This window comes from Bufo bufo, chromosome 8 (genome assembly GCF_905171765.1).
Source record: "Bufo bufo chromosome 8, aBufBuf1.1, whole genome shotgun sequence".
In the NCBI taxonomy this organism is placed as follows: domain Eukaryota; kingdom Metazoa; phylum Chordata; class Amphibia; order Anura; family Bufonidae; genus Bufo; species Bufo bufo.
This window is the reverse complement of record NC_053396.1, coordinates 15,452,552-15,477,145: the sequence shown is the minus strand read 5'-3', so window position 1 is coordinate 15,477,145 and position 24,594 is coordinate 15,452,552. Positions and strand designations below refer to the sequence as shown.

At 47.1% G+C, this 24,594-nt stretch overlaps 3 protein-coding genes across 4 annotated transcripts in view; 1 reads left to right on the top strand and 2 right to left on the bottom strand.

Moving 5' to 3' along the window:
- SARDH (sarcosine dehydrogenase) overlaps positions 1 to 1,640 on the bottom strand; it is a 59,409-nt gene extending 57,769 nt beyond the window's left edge. Inside the window, exon 1 of the mRNA XM_040406448.1 lies at positions 1,503 to 1,640. The gene's annotated coding sequence lies outside the window, so the exon portion shown is untranslated. The remainder of the gene's footprint in view (positions 1 to 1,502) is intronic.
- On the top strand, positions 1,575 to 23,691 carry REXO4 (REX4 homolog, 3'-5' exonuclease). Of its 2 annotated transcripts, none has more exons than XM_040406451.1 (10): positions 1,575 to 1,713; positions 10,472 to 10,709; positions 11,137 to 11,489; positions 15,224 to 15,376; positions 16,547 to 16,740; positions 16,857 to 16,945; positions 17,056 to 17,130; positions 18,963 to 19,037; positions 19,404 to 20,483; positions 23,681 to 23,691. In XM_040406451.1, exons 2-9 carry the CDS (start codon positions 10,494 to 10,496, stop codon positions 19,539 to 19,541), a joined length of 1,293 nt encoding a protein of 430 aa, XP_040262385.1. In that variant the 5' UTR covers positions 1,575 to 1,713; positions 10,472 to 10,493; the 3' UTR covers positions 19,542 to 20,483; positions 23,681 to 23,691. The 2 variants fall into 2 exon arrangements, with proteins under 2 accessions (XP_040262385.1, XP_040262384.1); XM_040406450.1 differs by lacking the exon at positions 1,575 to 1,713 and adding an exon at positions 9,359 to 9,469.
- The window catches only part of STKLD1 (serine/threonine kinase like domain containing 1), a 32,816-nt gene continuing 31,233 nt past the window's right edge, over positions 23,012 to 24,594 (bottom strand). The window contains exon 19 of the mRNA XM_040406449.1: positions 23,012 to 23,112. Coding sequence (XP_040262383.1) covers positions 23,065 to 23,112 — 48 coding nt within the window. The 3' untranslated portion in view covers positions 23,012 to 23,064. The remainder of the gene's footprint in view (positions 23,113 to 24,594) is intronic.

Below are 24,594 nucleotides of genomic sequence, written 5' to 3'. Positions count from 1 at the left end.
AAAATACGGAATGCACACGGATGTCTGTGCGGATCTGTTTTTTGTGGACCGCAAAATACATACGGTCGTGTGCAAGTGGCCTAAAGAGGCATTCCGTTTTGATCTTTCATAATTAAGTCTATGGGAATCATAACGGATCCGTCTGGTTTCCGTTATGCAAGACGGAAAACAAAGTCCTGTCGACGGATCCGTTATGATTCCCATAGACTTCTATTATGACGGAAAGTAAAAACGGAATGCCTCTTAAAGGCTTCCGTTATGACTTCCGTCTTATGGATTCCGTTATAACCATGTTATAACGGAAAGCCATAACAGAATACATAGCGCTGATGTGAACCCACCCTAAGGCCTCATGCACACGACAAGTTGTTGTTTTGCGGTCCATTTTTCACAGATCCGTTGTTCCGTATCTGAGTTTTTTTTTCTTCTCTGATTTAAGTCCTCTTCCGTTCCGTTATTCCACAAAACATATCCGTATAGTTTCCGTATGCGATCCATTTTTTGCGATCGGAAACGGAAACAGTAACTTAGAGTCCATTCAAACGTCCGTAGAATGGGTCCGCATCCATTCTGCAAATTGCGGAACGGGTGCAGACCCATTCATTCTTTATGGGGTAGGAATGGATGCAGACAGCCCACCGTGAGCTGTCCGCATCCGCATTTCCGGAGCGCTCCCCCGATCTCCTGGTCCGTGGCTCCAGAATAAAATAGAACATGTCCTATTCTTGTTCGCCATTGCGGACAAGAATAGGCAGTTCTATAGGGGTGCCAGCCGGGTGTATTGCGGATCCGCAATACACTACGGACGTGTAAATGGTATTAAATCACCAAACACATGAGCAATATGGGCTGGGCATAGCATTTTTACAGTATAGATCCACAAAATACGGATGTGTTCCGTATTTTTTGCGGACCCATTGACAATATTAGGACATGCACTACTTTTTTGCGGAACGGAAATATGGAAACAGAATGCACACGGAGTACCTTCCGTTGTTTTTGCGGACCCATTGAAGTGAATGGTTTTGCATATGGTCCGCATGTGAATGAGCCCTAACACGTGAGAATTTGGTGCAGAAATGTAGCAAAAACCGGATGAACGACCCCGCAGAGTGCATGTAGCCACAGGGTAGACCCACAAACCACCCCCTCCCGAGCAGCTAGCTTCTGTGCTATACAAGCTTGTCCCATGAGCTAACACTTAAAAAAAAAACATTCTTAAAGCCTCTCCGGTCAAGAAATCGTACCCGTACAGCTCTGCTACATGCAGCACAATGCACTCATCGATGAGATCACCCCAGCTGCAGCTTGCACAGGACAGGACGTAATCTCACGTGTTGTTTTCTCCGGCCTCAACGCTGCACAAGTAAATGAACTTTATTTCTTAACTTTTTCCAGCACAGACCACCGCGGCACGCGGCGACTCCCCCCGAGAGACACTAGTGTAATACTATCCCTTTAAATGATCTGCTTATATAGTCCTCAGCCTAGGGTTCACATACCGTCTGACAGCAGCTGGCGGCCCGGAAACAAGCGCAGGAGGCGATTTGGATGCGGTTATTATTGGTCTACGTGGGCTTTCCGCGACTCCTTCCAACAATGAGTTAAACTGATTCTCCTCCCCGAACCCTCCCCATGTGTCAATAACCACGCATGGCAGCCGCCTGTGCACTGCAGCACATGGAAAGGATCTCTACCCGCTGACTGATAATGGTACGGTCCTGCTTTCTTTTTCTTTTTTTTTTTTGTACTTAAAGGAATTGTCCAGTTTTCTGTCAGTGGTTTTTATTTTCTGCAGCTTTCTAATATGCATGGGTTTCTATTCCGCCCTCACGTTCAGGATCTCTGTTTGCCGTCAATGATGGGGGAACCTTCCAGTTGGATATCAGGTGCTTGACACCTGGTCCTCCCCAAATAGTTCTCACAGGCGAGGGTTTGTTACAATTGTATCCAGTCTGGTTATATAGACAGTCTGACTCCAGGCTGATACATTGTAGCAAAGGGGAGAGAGAGACATGTGCTGACGTGTTCAGCTCCCAGGGGATTTTTTTGGGCGGGATGCAATTGTAGCAAACTCTCAGCTGTGGGAATTAAAGGGGTTGTTCAGGATTAGAAAAACATGGCTGCTTTCTTCCAAAAACACACCTACCCGTGGGCTCTGCCTGGTACTGCAGCTCAGCTCCACTGAAATGAATGAGGCTGAGCTGCAATACCACCCACAACCTGCAGACAGGGGTGGCGCTGTTTTTGGAAGAAAGCAGCTATCTTTTTTTTTTTTTTTTTTTAAGCCTTGGAAAACTCCTTTAAGGGTATGTTCACACAGACTTTGGCGTGCATTCTGCACTAAATTCCATACCTCTTCCTAAGCAGTGGGAATCCATGTTGTCATTCATACGGCTACTGATTTGCGACTGCACGGATTTGAAATCTGAAATTATGAAGTGACATTTCTACAGTCTTTGTGTTCCTCCCCACTCCCCCCCCCCCCCCCCTGAATAGTGGGATCGGACACATTGGTTTTCAACAGGCCCGATCCTTTATCTCTCAGGGCGGTATGCTGCTGCTAATGATGTTTGCCAATGGTTTTCTAGCAATCACAACACATGCATCCTCAGCCGAGCTAAGCATGCACATGTATGGGGAGAGGTAGGAGACGAATTATCATCAGTTAGGCGCCGCCCAGCAGAATTTCAGTTTTCGTGGCGCAGAGGCAGGTGAATTTATTGCAGGAGCCATTTACAAGACACAGGGTGCCGCCACAGGTGACGTAAATGCTGCGGTCTTTCCACAATGTGAAGGAATGTGCTCTGTTCATCGGTGGAACGGGGGTAGGTGAGTATAATTTTTTTTATTTTTATTATTTTATTTACACCACAGGGGCTTCACTAATGTAAGGGGGCACTAAGGGAGAGCCAGGGGCGTTGGTAGGGTCTCAAAAGATCCGGGGCCCAAGCCCCAATGCATATGGCCCAATTCTCTAAGTCGACCAACCGACTCCTAAGCCCGCTGTAGCTATACAGCAGCACGTACCTCTCACATCCAGGGCCTCCCAGGTGACGTCTCCTCTGATGTAGATCTTCTCTGTCATCTTCTCCATTCCGTCCGGACACTTCTCTCAGCCGCCTCGTCTCTACAGAGTGTGACACATGGACATCTTAGCTTCCTCATTTTTCTGTACCCCCAAATACTATCCTGAATAAAAATGAGTGCCCCCATAGTAATAGTGCTCCTCATAGTCCTACCAATAGTAATTCCCTTTCTAGAATGCCCTCATTAGTAATACTGCCCCCTACAGTGCCCCCAACAATGATAGTGCTGCCCAAGAGTGCCCCCATTAGTTGAAGAGCCCTCCAGTATTAATAATACCCTCACAGAGCCCCCAGTAGAAATAAGGCCCCCCTATTGTTCCCCCAGTGGTAATAAAGCTATCTACAGACCCCCTCAGTAGTAATAAGTCCCCCACAGTGCTCTTAGTAGAAATAAGGCGGATCTATAAGTCCCTCCTATAGAGCCCCCAGTAGTAATAAGAACGCCTAATGTCCCCTGGATTTAAAATGCCCCCACAGTGCCCCCAGTATTTATATCGCCCCCTACTGTTATAATGCTCGCCCTGAAGTGCCCCCAGTATTTATAATGCCCCCTGCAGTGCCCCCTGTAGTTATATTCCTCAGTTTACTGTCTTAAAGATTAGAATTCCTCAGCCCCTCCACCATACAGTCCCATGTAAATAACATTATTTCCCTTCTCTGCCATTATGCCATGTAAATACCATCTCTCCAGCCCCCTCCAATATACTGTCCCACGTAAAGAACATCACCCCCTCCCCAGCCGCCTTTAACATACAATCCCATGTAAAAAAACATCACCCCCTCAATATTCAGTCCCATGTAAATAACATCACTTCCTCCCCCAGTCACTTTCAACATACAGTCCCATGTAAATAAAATCACCCCCTCCCCAGCCACCTCCAACATGCAGTCCCATGTAAAATCACATTACCCCTCAACATTCAGTGCCATATAAATAATATCACTCCCTCTCACAGCCGCCTTCAACATATAGTCCCATGTAAATAACATCACTCCACCTCACTGTCCCATGTAAATAACTTCCCTCCCTTCATCCCTAACATACAGTCCCAGTTAAATAACTACAACTCCCAGCATTGCTCTCCCTTCACTTACCTCTCCTCATGTAGCAGACCTCACCACAGCTTCTTCCCAGGATTTCTCTTCACTGCTGAGCCGTCCTCTCCTGCACTGGTCACATGATGGTGACCTCATCGCAGGTCCTTTTCAGCTACTGCATTTAGCACTGATCACATGACCTATGATGTAATCACAGGTCCTTCAGCTCTTGCAGGGCATTAGATTCAATTGTATTGCCCTCCTGAGGATGGCAATACAGTTTTATGTAGCAGACAGGCATAACATTCGGGGCCTGGGACAATACATCAGGGGCCCAGGCCCCAAATTTTTTAACCTAGCAAAGCCCCTGGGGAGAGCATTGATGTGTGAGGGCACTAAGGAGGAACAATTACTGTGAAGGGGGCATTCTACTGTGAAAGGGGCACTTAGGGGGCAAAATACTGTATGGGTGCATAACTACTGTATTGGGGCAAAACTACTGTGAAGGGGGCACTAAAGGGGCAAAACAACTGTGAAGGGGGCACTAAGGATGCAAAACTACTGTGAAGGGGCACTAAGGGGGCATTTTACTTTGAAATGGGCACTAAAGGGGGCAAAACTACTGTGTGGGGGCACTTAAGGCCAAAACTACTGTATGGGTGCAATAAGGGGCATAACTACTGTATGGGGGCAAAACTACTGTGAAGGGGGCATTCTACTTTGAAATGGGCACTTAGGGGGCAAAACTACTGTGTGGGGGCACTTAGGGGCAAAACTACTGTATGGATGCAATAAGGGGCATAACTACTGTATGGGGCAAAACTACTGTGAAGGGGGACTAAGGGGGAAAAACTACTGTGTGGGGGCACTAAGTGGCAAAACTACTGTAAAGGGGGCAAACTATTGCCAAGGGGACATTAAGGGTTCATTCTACTGTGAAGAGGGCACCCTAGGCCATTACTAAGGGGGCATAACTAGGTGAGTGGGGTGTTGCATTCCCCATGCAACACCCCACTCACCTAGTTATGCCCCCTTAGTAATGGCCTAGGGTGCCCTCTTCACAGTAGAATGAACCCTTAATGTCCCCTTGGCAATAGTTTTCCCCCTTTACAGTAGTTTTGCCACTTAGTGCCCCCACACAGTAGTCGGTCTAGACTAGCTGTGAAAGGGGATTGTGGGGAAGGTCTTTGGGGAGGGGGTGGGGGGCAGTCTTTTCTAGAGATGCCCCTGCTATTGACGATGTTAGGCTGACATGTATCTCTCCCAACCCCACATACACATGCATGCCTGGCCCAGTCAAGCAAGCATGTGTTTTGAATAGGGAGAAAGCCACTGCCAGGCTCCTCTTTTGGAAAACAAAAGAATCAGACACGTTGAAATCAAGCAGCCCGATCCTTGTTTCTTCCAACATCTGCTGTCTGGGAAGAGTCAGGACACCCCCATACACAGTAGATGGTCAGCAGATATAGATCTGTGCACCTTCAGCTCAGCAGGGCCTGCATGTCAAAAGGTGGAAAAATATAAATGGCTGCAAGACACCATCCCCACTGAGACCTTGTGAGCCCCTTTTAGGCATCCATGTTCTCAGTCGGACCCAGCAGCCCCTTCATCCAGCTGATTGGCGGGGGTGTTGGGAGTCCCAAAATATTCTTTTGTGACCTGTTCCTGCATCTCTGGGGGGTTTGAAGATGTTGAGTGTCTTGGGCAATGGCTACAAGGACTCGATGTGGTCGTGCAGTGCTGGGGTCCCCAGGGGGCAACACCGACGTGGAGTTTTGGATGTTCTGCCCCGGGTTTAGTAGGTTTTCTCCAGATCCAGGGGTGTCCTCCTACACCCGAAAAACATACTGATAGGTCAACTGGCTTCCTTTGAACTCGACCTCCAAGTGGTGGTAAAGTGAGCACATAGTCCAAGACGTCAACGATGGTGGTCTGCTCTGCAACTCCACAAATGGGCCAAATACTTCTTCACACGTTCCTCCACTCTGGGGGGAAATAAAAAACCTCTCGGATCAATGTCGTTTTTGAAATATTTGGCTCTGGCGTCCCCACAGGTGTGAGGAGCCTGGACGATGAGCTCATCCTTGACGTTGAACATGCAGATGTAAATTCTCGCCATCGCTTGTCAGGTAGACAGCTATTCGGATTGGGCCGGGGCCATGGACACAACAATAACTGCGGAGATGCGTTCCAGCTTGGAACCGGCCTCCTGCGTCTGCTTGGACGCGCGCTCTGGGTTTTATTGTGTTGTCTGAATGTGTTTATTGGGAAGGGATGGACGGATTTTGCCAAGTGTTACGTCTGCGAGGCTGGAGAGGATCAGACGAGGGTCTGCCTGGAGTTGACAAGGGGTCACTCACGTGCTAAAGATACGTTATATTAAAGATACGGAAGAATAAGAATATTTAGCGACAAAATTTTGGTGAACGCTGTTGTATCTTAAGCCTTGTCCATGTCCACTAAGCCCTGCCCGAAACATGAAACGGACAAGCTAAGTGAAATGGATTTTTTGGAGCATTTTCTTCATAAATAGGTCGAAAAATTGACAAGTTGTTGACGGGTTTCTTTTTATGACAAGGTCCAGGCACCATCACGTTAGTCAAGCCTCTGCCGAATGGAGGGTGTTTAGTGGACTTCAGACCTCCGTGGAGTCAACCTGTCCCAGTCTGAGTCTTACATACAAACTATTCAAATAAATATTAACTCCAGAGCCCTGAGAATGCAAACATTTCTGTTCAATATGTGGTGGATGGAGCAGCGTAGTTCCACCACCAGAGCTACGCCCAAAAAGGTGATCGGTAGGGGTGCGCTGGTTTCAGACCCCCTACGATCAGATATTGATGACCTATCCAGAGGATGGACCACTAATATTAAAGTACCAGAAATCCCCATTAACTACATCCTGAACGCCGTTTCGCACAGCAGACACCCAGGGTTAGTGTCTGCAATCGGCAATAGTGCCGATTGTAGACATTCAAACCCCTCGGATGCCGTGGTTAAATGTGAAAAGTAAAGAACCCAGATGTGCTTTGCTTTCCGGGCAGGAACACCTTCCCCTTGCTGAGATTGGGGAAGGCGTTCCTTAGTAGTAATGGGCCAATACTCCCCCCCCCCCCCCCCAAAATAAAATAATAATTAATCAAAAAATAAACATCATGGGCATCCTGTATCCAAAAATGCCCGTACTATTAAAATATAAAAAAAATCATTCTATCCAATACGGAGAATGATGTAACGAAAATTGAATAAAAAGTGATCAAAAAGCCATGCACAAGTTGTTTTTTTTTTATATATTTTTTTTTTCAGTATAAAACTATATAAATTTGGTTCCGTTGTAATTGTACTGACCCAGAGAATGAACGGCACGGGTCAGTTTTACTGCATAGGACAGGGGTCGGCTACCTCCGGCACTCCAGCTGTTGTGAAACTACAACCCCCAGCATGCTCTATTCATTTCTATGGGAGTTCTGAGAACAGCCAAGCAAGAGTGCATGCTGGGAGTCGTAGTTTCGCCACACCTGGAGTGCTGAAGGTTGCTGATCCCTGCCCTAGGCAGTAAAACTGACCTGTGCCGTTCATTCTCTGTCATTTTTTTTTTCCAATTGCACCACATTTGGAATTTTCCACAAAAAAAAAAAACAAGCAAATGCAGCTAGGAAAGGCAGGCGAGTGAAAAATGAAAACGCAAAAAAAAATTTCATTAAAAAAAATCACCCGGTAATGAAGTGGTTAAACAAGTAGCGTCCATGAGACATTACAAGAAAGGGCCAGCAGAGGGCAGCAGAACCTTCCTGCATAGTATGTAGGAAACCAAGCTCTGCTCTGAAACTTGAAGGGGCGAGTGGTGGCACCCGGGCACTATGAGGGTATTACCGCGTGGGGCGGGATATGCTGCGGATTTTCCGACGCAGTTTTGCGTGCAGAAAATCCACCGTAGCAACAAAGTGGATGAGAGTCTGCCAATAAATCACATCCACACGCTGCGTGAAAAAAAAACGTCAGCGAGGAACCCACAGCGGATGTGGATTTTAAATCAAAAATTTTCACCCTTTAAAATGCAAAGGGTGAATTCCAGGGCAATTCCACAACAAATCCGCAGGTAACACATTCGCTGTGGATTTCTCAGTGGAAATGTGCTGGACGGGTATGACACTCTCTGGGTGCTATTTAGCGCCATTTGGCTGTAGGTGGCCACAGTATGGCACTAGGTGTGAAAGAATACCACTTTCTGGGCACCAGTGGCCTGGGGAGAGGGGAAGGGGGGACGGTGCTGAACTCCTCTTTCAATTTGTATTTTAATGCTGCCACCACTAGGGGGAGCTCTGTGCAAACAGATGCTTACAGCTTACCTTTCAGTTGGAACTGCATAATACCCTACGCACTGAGCTCCCCCTAGTGGTGGCTGCGGGCAGTCAGCTTTGTAATAGATGGGAAGCTGGAGATTTATCAATGGATTTATGCCAGTTGCCTGGTGAGAAATATGGTGGTCAGAATGAGCGCCATATTTATGAAGCACCTAAGACACAAGTCGGATGAAATGAAGTGAAGGATGACATTTATTTTAATTTTTTTAAATTCATTAGAAATTTGATGTGTGGAGCTTTGCATTGCTTGGGACGGGTTGACGCCTGTGTACTGAGGAGGGCATACCCATTTTTGCTGTGGGGCCCTATGAGATCTCTTTGACAGTATGCAGGCACAATATGGCGCTATGAGGGCTGTATCTGTCTACACGTGGGCAAAGTAGGGCGCGCTTTTGCTTTTTGCAGGCAAAGTATACCAGTATGTGCTTACTGATTGGCTTTAGATAGGTCACCGTATGCCATATAGGAGTGATGGGCATTGCATGGCGGTCTGTGGGCACTGCACAGCAATTCTTACCCAGTGAACAGTCACTTAAAATTTAAATTTTTATTGATTCATGGTTTTATTATGTAGATATACTCTTAAAAGTGTATGTGTTATGGTGGCAACATGCCACTGTTTAAAAGTAGGCAATTGGCTTATACACACTGACCATGCATTACAATCTTCACCCGGCTGTACCCCTATTTCCCCTTGTGCTGCCATCACTCCTCCATTCTCTTCTGCATTGACGTGTCATCTTCACAATGACCAGCAGAGGGCGGAGGTATACCGCGCAAGTCACCGAGCGCGCATGTCAAGCAAACCCAGAGCGAGCAACTAGTAGCTACGGCGCATGCGCGTACTCTTCTTCCTAGGAACGAAAGTTTTGTTAGCTGTTTCGACCCGGCGCGTATTATGTGTCGGTTTCCGGAGGAACCATGCTGCGACATATGAAGCTGTAGAGACTGTGCACGGGCTCTGGCATGTCCTCCTATGTGAGTAACTGGGCAGACAGGAGAGGTGGCACCAGGCTGGGCATACAGGAGAGGTGGCACCAGGCTGGGCATACAGGAGAGGTGGCACCAGGCTGGGCATACAGGAGAGGTGGCACCAGGCTAATGTCCCAGCAGTGCTGTATAGAGGGGGGTGTGAGTGCACATTGGGCCTGTCTGCCCCTCCCCAGGGTTAAATTAGGGTATGGCAGGGGCTGTAGGTGTGACCTGGGGTGAGGGGCACATACTTTTGGGTTGGGAAGTGGTGGAGGTCCCTGGCTGAGACCCCCAACACATTGGTCGCTAGTATGGGGGTATCCCTGGTACCCTGCCCCCTGATATTGATGGTGCTGGACATATTTGTCTATGGGGTGTATGTATAAGTTACCCCTCTCCCCAAAATTGCAATGCGAATTAACCCTTAGACTCCAGACATGCGATTTTTACACTTCCTAAGGGGCCATGTGGCCATAAAGTCGAAAATGTCAGGTCGGTACAGCTGAAGACATCAGTGTTGGTCCCAGGTTCCTATGTGCCCGCATTGCTGAGAGAAATTGTTTTGCTGTATGCAAATGAGCCTTAAGGAGCAACGGGGGCGTTACCATTACACCTAGAGGCTCTGCTCTCTCTGCAACTGCCGCGCCCTCTTCACTGTGATTGACAGGACCTGGTGTGATGACGTTGACACTGTCTGGTCCTGTCAAAGTGGAGAGGATGCAACAGAGAGCAGAGCCTCTAGGTGTAATGGTGACGCCCCCGTTGCTCCTAGAGGCTCATTTGCATATTATAAAAGTTAGATTTCTGGCGTAACGGGGGCACGGATAAAAGTAGGAATAGGCTAGTTAGGTCTAGCTGACATTAGCACATCGCTAATGTCAGCTAGCTTAATGACAGAAACCCTTTAAGGGATTAAAAAAGGTCTGTGCACTTCCCCCAGAAACAGCGCCACGTCTGTCGGTGTCCGGTATTGCAGCTCATTCTCTGTGTTTCATTTGGCTTTTCCAGACTCATTAATGACGGCACAGAGATGGCAAAGGCTGTCGTGGTGAAGGACAAAGCCTCGACGGCTGTGAAAGAGAAGAACAATCTTAATCAGACCAAAAAGAAGAAGAAGAAGGAATTCTGGAAAAAGTATCCGAAGATCGCTGCGAAGGAAGAGAAGCCTACCAAGGTGACACAGACGCCTGTTCTGCCTCCCAAGACGCCCCAGGAGTTCTCATCTAACTGGAAAGCTTTACAGACAGTAAGTGTACGGGGGGAGAATCCCATTGGGTGTTATATACAGGCTGCCCCCATATAGGAGGACATTAGGTTGGCCATACACTGTAGATGGAGGTTGGCTGAATGTGTGTTTGGCCTACTGCTATCCCTCTCAACTCCTCCATACACATGCACGTTGTGCTCGGCCAAGCATGCATGTGCTGTCAATGATAGAAGGGGAATAGGCTACGGCCAGACACCTCTGGTGGTGGCATATTTCTCCTTAGAACAAAAGGATCAGGCATGTTGAAATCCAACAGCTGATCCACCTTTTCCCAATATCTGCCATTACTATCTACCCTCGTACACATTAGAAGCTTGTCTGTCGTCCCCCCCCCCCCCCCCCCCCGAAATGTGCCTGTCTAATTGTGCCGTTATAATCCCGTAAACTTTGTGCTTTACCCTTTCAGTTGCTGAAACCCGAGAGCAGTAGTCCTGTCCGTGCAGCGACCACCCCCCCCAAGAAACAGGACAAGGGCTTGAAGAAAGAAGAAAAGGAGAAGGGAAAGCCCAAAACTAAAAAGGAAGTCAAAGTGAATGGGAAGGAAAAATCTGAGCCCAGACCTAAAACTGTAGCCCCCAAAGTCAACGGTCACGTGAAGGAGACCCTGACGGCTGACAAGAAAGCCATAAAAGAGCCAGAGACTACGGATAAGAGCAAAGAGGCGAGGAATAAGAAGAAGAGAAAATTACCTGAAGGTGATAAACCCATCATGGACCCTAAAAAGAAGCCTAGTGAGGACAGCACAGCAGAGCCACCAAAGTAAGTTCTGTATTACACACAGGTATATTATACCCCATATATATCAGGTCTAGGGGTTTGTAGAGGCGGCCTCCTCACAGCTCACCAAGCACAGCGCCGTACATTGTATAGTGGCTGCGCTTGGTACTGCAGCCCAGGCCGATTCGTGTGAATAGGACCGAGATGCAACTAGGCCCGAGGCACAGCAGGGAGCGCCTCAGAATCCCATTCGCCCTAATAGATCTCTGTTAGAGTGAATGGGACACGGGATCAAAAGATTTCAGGTTCTAGCTCCCTAAGGGGATGGGAAGTCTAAGGAATGTTGTAATGGAAAAAAAAAACATATATATTTTATTTTTTTTGTCACCTTGTCCCGATCAAAAAGTTGTACGAAACCCAAAAATTGTGCCAATAAAAGCTACGGTTCGTCCCGCGAAAAAACAAGCCCTCATACAGTTCTATAGACTGAAATCTAAAAAAGTTATGGCTGTTAGAAAATGGCGATGCAAAGAAAATGTAGATGTTTTTATTTATTTTTTTAAGTAAAAAAACTATCCAAATTTGTAATATTACACCACTGTAATCGTATTGAGCTGCAGAATAAGAACGTGGTTTCATTTTTAGCGCACAGTGAACACCCTAATGTCAATACCCAAAAGCAGAATTATTTTTTATTTTACCCCACAGACATTTTTTTTTTTTCCCAGTTGCCAATACAATTACAATCTTGTCCCGCAAAGAAATAAACCTTCATATGGCTATGTGAATAGAAAAATAAAAAAAGTTATGCCTATCAGAATGTGGGGAGGAAAAAATTAAATAAAAAAAAATTAAAATAGGCTCAGTCCTTAAAGTGTAATTTTTTTTTGTTTTTTGCTGCCGCGTGCGCCTCTGTGACGCGGGTTATTGCTCCCGCACTGAATCCTGACCCATTCATTTCTATGGGGCTGTTCACATGAGCGGTGATTTTCACGCATCACTTGTGCGTTGCGTGAAAATCGCAGCATGCTCTATTTTGTGCATTTTTCACGCAACGCAGGCCCCATAGAAGTGAATGGGGCTGCGTGAAAATCGCAAGGAAGTGCGGATGCGGTGCGATTTTCACGCACGGTTGCTAGGAGATGATCGGGATGGGGACCCGATCTTTATTATTTTCCCTTAGAACATGGTTATCAAAGAACTATCACCACATCCCCTCCCGTATTTACTCTCTACTTCTTTGAAAGCCTGGAAAAGATACCATGGCAGTGATCATAAAACAACTGTTTCCATAGCAAAAATCACTCCAATAGAGGCATTGCAATACCTTATCCCTGACCTCTCTCTAGAGGGATGGAAAAAGGAGGGAATAGCAACGGTGGCGGATTTGCTCAATTCGAAGGATCTTGACTCCTTCGAAAATCTGCAAAAAAGGTTCAAAATACACAAAAATGATTTTTATAAGTATTTGAGAGTTCGCCACCTCTTAGCCACAAATCCTACACTGATGGTTCATTCACACGCGGAACTCCTGTGCCAATGGAACTTGACACAACCCAAGTGGAAGGGGATCCGCCCTCTATATACATTCTTAGGCAAGAAAAACTCCTTTGTAAAAACCGCACCCATTATCTCATGGGAACAAGATCTTGGCCGTAGCATCCCCCCAGCGCAGTGGTCCACAGCTATCACATATGCAACTAAACGATTGAAATGTGTATCTCACCTTGAAGCATACTCGAAAACTCTACTCAAGTGGTATTTTACCCCTCTGAAATTGAGCCGCATTTATCCTGGCTTGGAGCCGCTGTGCTGGAGGGGATGTGGGGGCAAAGGGTCCCTTATACACATATTATGGTGCTGTCCTTTGTTAAAGGATTTATGGGCTGGCATCTTCCAGCTAGTGTCAAAAATAACGGGCCGCGAGCTAAAAAGTGACCCAGCTTTGGCCTTGCTTTTTATTAATATTACAGAGATCCCATATGATTTTAGGACCATTGCCATGCACGTATTCCTAGCCACAAAATTGGCTATAACTAGGAACTGGAAAAGTTCAACAATTCCGACCATACAGGAAATCATCAACTCAGTGGACACTACTAGGTCTTTTGAAAAAATGTTAGCACACAAAAACTTTGCGGTACGCAAATTTGAAAGGGAGTGGGCACAGTGGAGTGGTAACTCCAGTGATCAATAGATTGTCTCTAACAACCTACAAACATAAAGGGTATTTACACAGTCAATACTTGCTTGCATTATTTATGCTTTTGATGTATATTCGGAAGCCTTGATATACTACACAGAGTCTGCCTCTCTGCTTTTTCTTTATTTATTTTCTCGTTCTCCGTTCATTTCTCCATGTTTATTCTGTAAGATAAGGTCATTGGATTGTACTGACGCTATACCAACTATTGTACAGATGTAATCTTTGGAGTACATGATTCCACCTGATACATGCGAACAACGCATATTAATGTAATATAATATAACCCGTTGCACGGGTGATATGTACGATCCCTCTGATCACTGTATTTTTTGGATTTATGAAAAAATTCTCAATAAAGATATATTGAAAGATAACATGGTTATAAGGGAAAATAATAGCATTCTGAATACAGAATGCTTAGTACAATAGGGCTGGAGGGGTTAAAAAAAAAAATATAACTCACCTTAATCCACTTGATCGCGCAGCCCGGCATCTCTTCTGTCTTCATCTTTGCTGTGCGCAGGAAAAGGACCTTTGACGACGTCACTGCACTTATCACATGGTCCGTCACATGATCCATCACCATGGTAAAAAGATCATGTGATGAGCGCAGTGACGTCATCAAAGGTCCTATTCCTCAAAGAAGAAGAGAAGCCGGGCTGCGCGAACAAGTGGATTAAGGTGAGTTATATTATTTTATTTATTTTTTTAACCCCTCCAGCGCTATTGTACAATGCATTCTGTATTCAGAATGCTATTATTTTCCCTTATAACCATGTTATAAGGGAAAATAATACAATCTACACAACCTTGAACCCAAACCTGAACTTCTGTGAAGAAGTTCGGGTCTGGGTACCACATTCAGTTTTTTATCACGCGCGTGCAAAACACATTGCACCCGCGAGATAAAAACTGAACAACGGAACGCAATCGCAGTCAAAACTGACTGCAATTGGGTACCTACTCGCGCGGGTTTGCTGCAACGCATCCAGACCTTATCCGGACACGCTCGTGTGAAAGAGGCCTAACAGCGCACCTATCCTTAGAAAGGAGCCCACAAAGTTACGTAGGGCGCACCACTTAGACGTGGCTTCCCTCCATTAATTCCTATGGGAGCACAGAAAATAGCTGAGCGCTGGCTCGGCTATTTCTGTCAGCCCCATAGAAATGAATGGAGCGGTGGCCTCGCTTGCGCAGTGCACTTCCCGTTCATTTCATTTGGCCAAGTGCGCCGCTCTACTATTTTCTGCGCTCCCATAAAAATGAATGGAGGGCGGCCACAAATGCTCGGTGCTCCCTCCTTCACTTTGCGGTCTCTGTTCTAAAGATAGGTGCATGTCCCAGAGGTGAGACCCGCACCTATCAGACATTGGGGGCATATCCTAGTGACTGAGGTGAGACAACCCCTTTTAAGTAATGACCTACCCCACCCCCTTCCATATCTTGCCTAACTAGTTGATGAAGGAAAGCTCGGCGACCATGACATGGAGGAGGCTTTATGGGTAGTCCCTCAACTCAACCTCAACAAAATGAGTGGCTTATAGGCTGTTAATAAATTGTGACTTTTCAGAATAGACCTGTGGTTTGATGACGTGGATCCGGATGACATTGAGGCGGCGCTGGGTACAGAAGCTGGTCAAATCGCACGGCAGATGCAAGGGTTACCAGAGAAAAAATCAGATGCTGTGGACAAGGTTCTAGTGAAGGACAGGGCGTTCGAGGGGTAAGTGCTGGTGTCACTGAAGCCATTATGGAAGATAAGTACATGAAGGATTCAGCGTGCCCAAGAGAGAGGCGCCCCGCCCGCAGGATTGTGTTATGCCAGGAGTTGAATTAGGTATCCTGGCTATATGGAAATGCCATTGATGACCGATATGTGGTAGCCGGATCCTTGCAGTCCTGGGGTCCCTTGATCTGTAGCCTTTAGCTGTAGAGCAGCAAATAGATGAAGCGGTGAGGACCGGCCGACCAAGAGCAAGCAGCCGTTCCTGTAACTCCTATAAAATTCCATGCAAAGAGTTGTGGATGGTGGCAGCTGGGGCCGAAACGATTACTCGATTGAATCAAGTAATTCGACACAAATTATTTTTTTTGCATCGAGGATTCGTTTTTGTCATGTGACCACGGAGCGGGAGTGAAGCGCTTGCTATTACTTACCGCTCCGTGGTCACCCGCTAGCCCGCACCGCGCTGCACTTTCCTCTTGACACATCGTCAGGACATAGTGCGCGCTTACATGCACTATGTCCTGACGATGTGTGATGTCAGGATGACAGTGCAGCGCGCAGAGAAGAAGATGGACGAGCTGTGGAGCGGCGCCCCTAGAGGAGTGGTAAGTGTTTTATCTCACTGGCGCTGGTGGCATCGGAGGGGGGCAGCTGATGGCACAGGGGGCTGATGAGTTTTTATAAAGAAAAACGTTCTTTTAATTCGTTTTTTGTTATTAGAGTACTGGATTAATCATTGGATTAATCAATAGAATACTCAATTACAAAAATAGTCGATAGCTGCAGCCCTAGTGGCGGCCCACTCTCCCTTTTTCCTCCTCTGCAGATGCTAGGCAAGAGTCCGTCCACCACCAAGCGCTGATAGGGAGCACACCGCACACGCGTGGCCCCTGCTCCCATTAATTTCTATAGGGCCAACAGAAATAGCTAAGCCAGCGCTCGGCTATTTTCGGCGGCCCCATTGAAATGAATGGAGGGCAGCTGCGCATGCGCGCTCAGCTATTTTCGGCGGCCTATTGAAATGAATGTAGGGCGGCTGCGCATGCGCAGTGCGCCCTCCATTCACTTCCCCTCTCCGTTCTCGTTGTAGAGACGATGGGGGCATATCCTTGTATGTGATGGCAAAACCCCTTTAACGGGACATTGATTTTTACCTTTCTATTTCAGACTCACCAGGACTATTGCTATTGACTGCGAGATGGTGGGGGTTGGCACTGATGGTGAAGAAAGCATCTTGGCGCGGGTATCCATTGTCAATCAGTTTGGGAAATGTGTGTACGATAAGTTTGTTAAACCCACCGAACGAGTCACAGACTACAGGACGGCAGTGAGCGGGATCAGGCCTCAGGACATTAAGAACGGTGAGGACTCGGGGCTTGACCCGCGCAGTCTTCCAAATACATTATGTCCTGGTTTAGTATTATGCTTATTGGGGGGTAGAGTTCCTCCTTCACGTGTACATCACATGTCATTTCAGGGGAAGATTTCAAGGTTGTACAGAAAGAAGTATCTGAGATCCTTAAAGGACGTATTTTGGTCGGCCACGCTGTACATAATGATCTAAAGGTAGGTGATCTGCATCCTTAGAGTTTCATAGTGGGGTGGTCTCATGAAGACAGCCCTATGGACATCATATGGATTTGTGGCTTACACTTTTGCGTTATTGTTTCTTTTAGATTTTTTTCTTGGATCATCCTAAGAAGGCCACTAGAGACACTCAGAAGTACAAACCGTTCAAACAAAGGGTGAAGGTAAGATCATGTACCTACAGGAGTCTGCATCCATCAAAGAACTGCACCTCATGGAAAGGGGTCTTCTATGGTCGTAAACCCTGTGTATATTCCTACATGATGATGTGTCACTTATTGGGGTGACACGTCATGTGACCCTAGTGGCCGAACGCAACCAGTTGGATTCTGAAAGCTGCTGTATGTGTGAGCAAAGGGAAAAAAACTTAAAGGGACAGTGCCACTTTAATTCTAACATCATACAGACCTGTCAGAAGTTGTGGAGCGAAAGGGGGGGGGACGACACCTCATTCTGTAGTAAAGAGTCTTATTGTTTCCACACCTGGATCTACACTGCTGACAAGTCTCTACGATGCTGATCCTTTAAAGGGCATCTGTCAGCAGTTTTGTCCCTATGACACTGGCTGACCTGTTACATGTGCACTTGGCAGCTGAAGACATCTGTATTGGTCCCATGTTCATATGTGCCCACATCGCTGAGAAAAATTAGGTTTTAATATATGCAAATGAACCTCTAGGAGCAATGGGGGCGTTGCCATTACACCTAGAGGCTCTGCTCTGTGTGCAAATGCTGCGTCCGCTGCACTTTTTTTCACTGCCTGGCCCTGTCAAAGTGCGGCAATTGCAGAGAGCTGAGCCTTATGGTGTAATGGTAACGCCCCCATTGCTCCTAGAGGTTCCTTTGCATATATTAAAACCTAATTAAAACCTCATTTGCATATATTAAAATATCATTTTCCTCAGCAATGCGGGCACATATGAACATGGGACCAACACAGATGTCTTCAGCTGCCAAGCGCACATGTAACAGGTCAGCCGGTGTCATAGGGACAAAACTGCTGACAGATGGGCTTTAAAATTGATAGAAAAACTGTGAAGCCAAGTACTTGTGTAATAACTCAACTTTCTGTATATATTTAAAGGGTTTCTGTCACCGGAATTAACCCTTTTAAACTGTCTGACATTAGCGCTGTGCTAATGTCAGCAGAATCCAACTATTTGTGTGGCTTTATGCCCCCCTTACGGCACAATTCTTACTTTTGTAATATGCAAATTGGCCTCTAGAAGTGTGTGGGGGGGGGAGGGGGGCGTTGCTAAAGCTTCTAGATATGGCATCCTCAAACTGCGGCCCTCCAGCTGTTGTAAAACTACAACTCCCACAATGCCCTGCTGCAGGCTGATGCCTGTAGGCTGTTCGGGAATGCTGGGAGTTGTAGTTTTGCAACAGCTGGAGGGCCGCAGTTTGAGGATGGCTGTCCTAGAGGCTCTGTTCTCTCACCTTATTCCACGCCCTGCCGTCCTTGATTGACAGGAGTCTTCTCCTGCCGGCCCTGTGCTGGGTAACTCTCGCGCATGCGCAGTGCCGTTTAACCAGCACACAGTGTCGGCAGGAGACGAACGCTGGCCCTGTTAATCAAGGACGGCAAGGCGTGGAATGAGGTGGGAGAACAGAGCCTCTAGGAGCAGGAGCAACGCCCCCCCCAACCGCTCCTAGAGGCTAGTTTGCATATTACAAAAGTAAGAATTGTGCCGTAAGGGGGGGGCATCAATAAACCTAAAAATAGCCGATTTGGATTCTGCTGACATTAGCACATCGACAGTTTAAGAGGGTTAATTCTGGTGACCGAAACCCTTTTAAAGAGTAAAATGCTATTGGGATCAGATTGCTCTGGTACCACATGAAGAAGCCATGGTTGTAGCGTGGATTTTCTGTCCTGACAGTTCCCCTATTGTAGTCAATGTGGGTAGCTCCGCTTACATTCATTTGACTCCGTTTCTGAATTTAGCGGCTACATCTGCGTTTATTTCTGATGTCCTGTCTTGTCCCCCTGTAGTGTGGACGTCCGTCCCTGAAGCTGCTGTGTGAGAATATCTTAAATGTAAAAGTACAGACTGGAGAACATTGCTCGGTAAGTAACAAGCCGCCATCTCGACCCTTTGTCCTCACAGGAGATAAAGTAAGAGGGTATGTGTTTGGGGGTCGGGGGAGAAATAGCTTAACCTTTTGTGTACGCATCACAGATAAACTTGGAAAGGTAGAAAATGTACCGCTATAATTCTGCTTCCGCTCTCACAGTTTATTACAAAGCTGCCTGCAGCCACCACAAGGGGGAGCTCACTGCATGGGAATTTATAGTCAACGGAGACTGTAACAATCAGTATGCGCTGAGCTCCTTCTTATGTTAGGAATTCCACAACCGGGCCCCATACCAGCGCCCTGGTCGGCTTCCATGGTAGTTATCCACTGGTACTCATGTTACCGCTCTTTATTTTAGATCCAGGATGCACAAGCCGCCATGAGGTTATACACCATGGAGAAGAAGAACTGGGAAGCCGCCATCAAGGCAAAATATAACCCCGCCAAAAAGGAACCCCCAAAAAAGGAGTCGTCCTCATCAAAAGCATCCTCCTAATCTGCGCTGGAGAGTTTATTGTTGTTATGGTGCCTTACTCGTCCAGCTCAGCCCCAGACTCCGGGGGATGGGGGGGGGCGGGGGTTTGGGTCATCCGCTGCTAAAGCAGGGACCAGTCCGCCATGTCACATTAGTGATGTATGGCCGCCAGTGTTTACAATAAGCATATCCATAGGGCCCCAGTCACCCGATGGAGGTTCTTTTGTCTTCTGCTGCGGTCTATGCGGTCTGCTATGTAGTACCGTGCAGTCTACATTTTCATGTAATGGGGCCCTATGGACGAGGTACGCCACTGTGGGAGTCGTCTCGGCCTTCCATCGGAGGTATACATCGGGGTCTTTTCCTGGCATATACATGAAACAGATGGTCCTAGTGTGATGTGAACAGGGCCATACACGCCTTATGTGGCCGCTTCTGTAACAATAAGACTTTCTATGTGTATTTTATGTGTGTACAGATTATCACCAATGTAGGGGTTCAATGCGTGGAGACTTATTTTCAGCACTGAAGGCTATTGAGAAGCCGATCTCCTTCCTTTTAATGGTGGCGGCTGGGTGAGCCAAAATGTTCCATGAATGGGGACTTTAAGAGGAAGAGAAGGACTGAAAACTTTTCTGACTTTCCAAAATTCGCTTGTAAGGGTAATGGGGGAAAAGACACCATGGGAGAAATGTATCATTCCCTCCATGGAATTCTGGCACAAAAATGTGCAACTTTTTTGGTTTTACGTTTCCGTAGCCACTCTCTGTGGTTAGCAAAGAAGTTCTAGATTGCTCAACTTTTTTTTTTTTTTAAAGTTGCAGTTTTACTCCAGTAGGGGGTGGTGTAAGAAGAAAAAGTGTAGACAAAAGTGTGTGCCAAATTTTATCAATGTGCAAATTTTTATCAATTTTGCACAAATTTACCCTACCATTCACACGTCCGTGGAATGGGTCCGCATGCGTTCCGCAATATCTGGAACGGGTGCGGACCCATTCATTCTCAATGGGGCAGGAATGGATGCAGAGAGCACACTATGTGCTCTCCGCATCCGCATTTCCGGAGCACGGCCCCCGATCTTCCAGTCCGCAGCTCCGGAAAAAAAAATAGAACATGTCCTATCCTTGTCCGCAATTGCGGACATGAATAGGCAGTTCTATGGGGGGGGGGGTGCCGGCCGGGTGTATTGCGGATCCGCAGTACACTACGGACGTGTGAATGGACCCTAACACAGAAGAAAAAATGACTTCCACTGACGTCCCCAAAATCTGTAACCATAAAAACGTATAGGTCTGCACGGAAGCTGTGTACACACAAGTTCAGCGCGCAGATCCAGGAGGACAGAGATCCTGCTCCATCCTTAAAGGCGTGTTCTGGGATCAGGGTGTCGATGGCTTGGCCTCCATTATAGGTCACAGATATCAGATTGGTGGTGTGGTCACTGTTTGAAGGGGCCGTGGTGCTAGTGAGTATGCTGCAGACTCTTCATTCTTGACATGGCGCCGTCTGCCAGGAGCAGTGCATAGTATTGCAGCTTTGTCACATTCACTTGAATAGGACGAAGCTGCAATCTTCTACACTGCTGGGACCAAGTACTGGCTGCAGGCGGCTGGGCTTATGGACAGTGTTAAACGGGCCGGCGCTCCTCTGTTTCTGTAACTCCCATTGTAGTGAACGAGCGCTGCGAGTTACGGAAACTGTAAGCCCGGCCGCCTGGGGCTGGTGCCTAGTCCCATCTCGCTGTGGAAGCGGCCAGATTGGACAACCCCTTTAAGCATGCTCCTTGCACTTTATGTGCCCCCTAGTGGCAAATGCTGGGAGTACAGTATATTTGGTAATAGAAATGAATAGTGTTTATTGTATCGGGGCAGGGGCTGTTCTGAATTTTGACAAACATGGTGGCTTCGTTGAGCTGTTTCAAATACTGTACAAGAATTTTTCATACTTTTAAACATCAGATATAATATTTTTAATTAGAGACAATAACTTCTAAGTTTTGTAAGTCTTGTACAGAAATGAAACTTATTTTTATTTTATATTTTTGAGGCCAGGCTTCGTGTATTATACGGCGATAACCTGGCGCTTTACCGTGAGGTACATTTCTTCCATCTGCTGCTCTCAGACCCTTCTGTCTGGTTGTTGATCTTGGGAAATAAAGCTGCCTTCAGATTTAATGAATGGTCTGTTCTTTTTAAAGGGGTATTCCGGTGAGGTAAAGTTATATCCTGTGGATAGGGGATACACTAGATCAGTGGGGGGTCCTTCCACTGGGATACTCACCAATACGAGAATAGACACCCAGTATCCTGTGGAGGCCCCGAAATGAATGGAACTGCATGTGCTCAACCGCTTCATTCATTTCTGGAGTTCTAGAGATAGCGGAGCGCCGTACTCCCATACAAATTAATGGAGCGGCCGCGCGCATGCCCAATCGGACGCTTCCTTTATTTCAGGCCCACCACGGGATACAGGGTCCCCGTTCTCATAATTGGTGGGACCCCCCCCACTGATGTAATAGTTATCCCCATCCTGTTGATGCCATGAGTGTCTGATAAGAGGGGAGGGGGTCCTGCTTCTTAGAACCCCCTTTCTCCTGGGAGGTGGAACCCCTGAGTTATCAGACATTAATGGCAGAGATGCTCAACCTGCAGCCCTCCAGCTGTTGTAAAACTACAACTCCCACAATGCCCTGCTGTAGGCTGTCCAGGCAGGCTGGGAGTTGAAGTTTTGCAACAGCTGGAGGGCTGCAGGTTGAGCATGCCTGATGTATGGCATATCCTATAGGTATAGATCCTCTCTTGGAATACAGAGCACTGGCTAATTGAAGGGGTTATTCCCAACATATAATGAGATGCCACATTGCTAGGATGGACCACCACTTTATGATCTGTGGGTGTCCAACCTGTGGAATAAAAGAAGGGGTGACAGCGCTACTGTTCCCTGTACAGTGGCACCCGGACCACCTGCTGGGCAAGGAGATCTGCAGCACAGCTCCCTTCAAGTGAATAGGGTTGGCGCACCTGTCCATGGTAAAACAGTCAAGGGGCCCCTTCATTCTCCTGATTACGATACGAGATTGCAATATTTCTTTAAGGCCTCATGCACACGACCGTTCCGTTTTTGCGGTCCGCGGATCCGCAAAAAACAGAAACCGCCCGTATGCCCATTGTAGAAATGCCTATTCTTGTCCGCAAAACGGACAAGAATAGGACATGTTCTATTTTTTTGCGGGGCCATGGAACGGAGTGCTGTCCGCATCTTTTGCGGCCCCATTGAAGTAAATGGGTCCACATCCGAGCCGTATGCACGAGGCCTAAGGTCACAGATATTGATGATGGGCTATACCAAGCTACAGGGATCCAGGGCATGGCGCTTGTAGATGGCACCCATTTGCTGATGACTTCAGTGACATCCGAGCTACAGGACACACATCTGAAATGTCTACTTGCCAAGAATTGACTCATAAAGAAAGAAGAGTCTTCCATCTTCAGTTTCCAAACAAAACATACAATCTTTACTTGTATAAGTCATGCGTCTTATTACGTTAAGTCTTCAATCTTGACAGTGTGGCGTCTGCCAGTGTCGTTATCTCCTATGAAAAGAGGCGCAGGGTCATTAGGACGCAGAAGGTACGGAAACTGGACTAATTGTTGCAGATTCATAACTTTTAGGCCTCATGCACACGGCCGTTGTTTTGGTCCACATCCGAGACTCAGTTGTGGCGGCTCGGATGCAAAAGATGCGGACAGCACTCCGTGTGCTGTCCGCATCCGTTGCTCCGTTCTGTGGCCCCTGCGCTTTGCAGACAAGAATAGGCAGTTAGATTAAAGGCTGTCCGTGCCATTCCGCAAATTGCAGAAAAAGCGCACGGACGCCATCCATGTTTTGCGGACTGCAAAACACGGTCGTGTGCATGTAGCCTTACTAATTTGGAGTTGTAGGACGCTTTCTCCTCTAGTCCTACCCAAAGCTAAACTCAAAGGTCACATATCTTACAGAAGGAGGGGGGAGCTGTGGAATTTGGAAATTTCCGTGCAGATTTTCTGTACGTTTCTGCACCAAAACCAGCAATTTCTAATTGAGGATTTGATGTGGTTTTGCCTCAGAAATCACCCTTCGTTTGAAAAGGGTGAAATCCGCAGCTAGGGCTACACGACGAGTTGTCGAGCGACATATTTTGTATATAGTCTATGGCGTCGCACTGTGACACGACGAGATGGATTTCTGTGCGACTGTTGCGTCGCAGTCTCAGAGCGACACCATAGACTAGCATTAAAAAAAAAAAATATGTGGTGCGACATCAATGTCCCAGTGTAGTTGTACCTTATATGTCGCGCGACACATGTCCTGTAGCCCCAGCCTAAGGGTCCATTCACACGTCCGTGGTGTGTTGCGGATCCGCAACACACCCGGCCGGCACCCCCTATAGAAATGCCTATTCTTGTCTGCAGCTTCTATATTTTGCGGAGCTGCGGACCGGAAGTTTGGGGCCGCGCTCCGCAAATGCGGAGAGCACATAGTGTGCTCTCCGCTTCACGTCCAGGCCCATAGAGAACGAATGGGTGCAGACCCTTTTGCGGACGTGTGAATGGACCCTAAAACTGGAAACATAACTGACGCACTGGGGATTTGGAAATCCGCACTGCAGGTCAATTTCTGCAAAGTGTACATGAGGATTGTCTAATTCCATAAGCTTTGCTGGTATACTGTAATACGCGGTGGTTTTTCCACACGGGAATCTGCTGCGTGAAAGAGAGCTAAGCCCTGTTGCGGACGGCAGAGACACGGAGCATTAACATGATTGAATATGCTCTTTGCCTCTCTGTGACAACTTTATGTCACTGTGATTTTGTAGTAAAAAGATCACAGAGAGGCACGGAGTATTATCAATCATGTTAATGCTCCGTGTCTCTGCTGTCCGGAACGGGGCTTGGCGCTCTCTCGCGCAGCAGATTACTCGCTCGTGTGAAAGAGCCCTTAGGCAGGTGGTCTTACTGTTGGATCACAAGTCGCTTAACTGGCTTATCCAGCACTAAGAGATGATTGTATGTAGATCACTGAACACACATCAGCC

Excerpts from the sequence above, each read along its gene's own strand:
- REXO4 (XM_040406451.1), top strand. The coding sequence starts at position 10,494 with ATGGCAAAGGCTGTCGTGGTGAAGGACAAAGCCTCGACGGCTGTGAAA. Across the intron at positions 16,741-16,856 it reads GCCTCAGGACATTAAGAACG|GGGAAGATTTCAAGGTTGTA; the intron begins GTGAGGACTCGG and ends ATGTCATTTCAG. Across the intron at positions 17,131-18,962 it reads CGTTCAAACAAAGGGTGAAG|TGTGGACGTCCGTCCCTGAA; the intron begins GTAAGATCATGT and ends GTCCCCCTGTAG.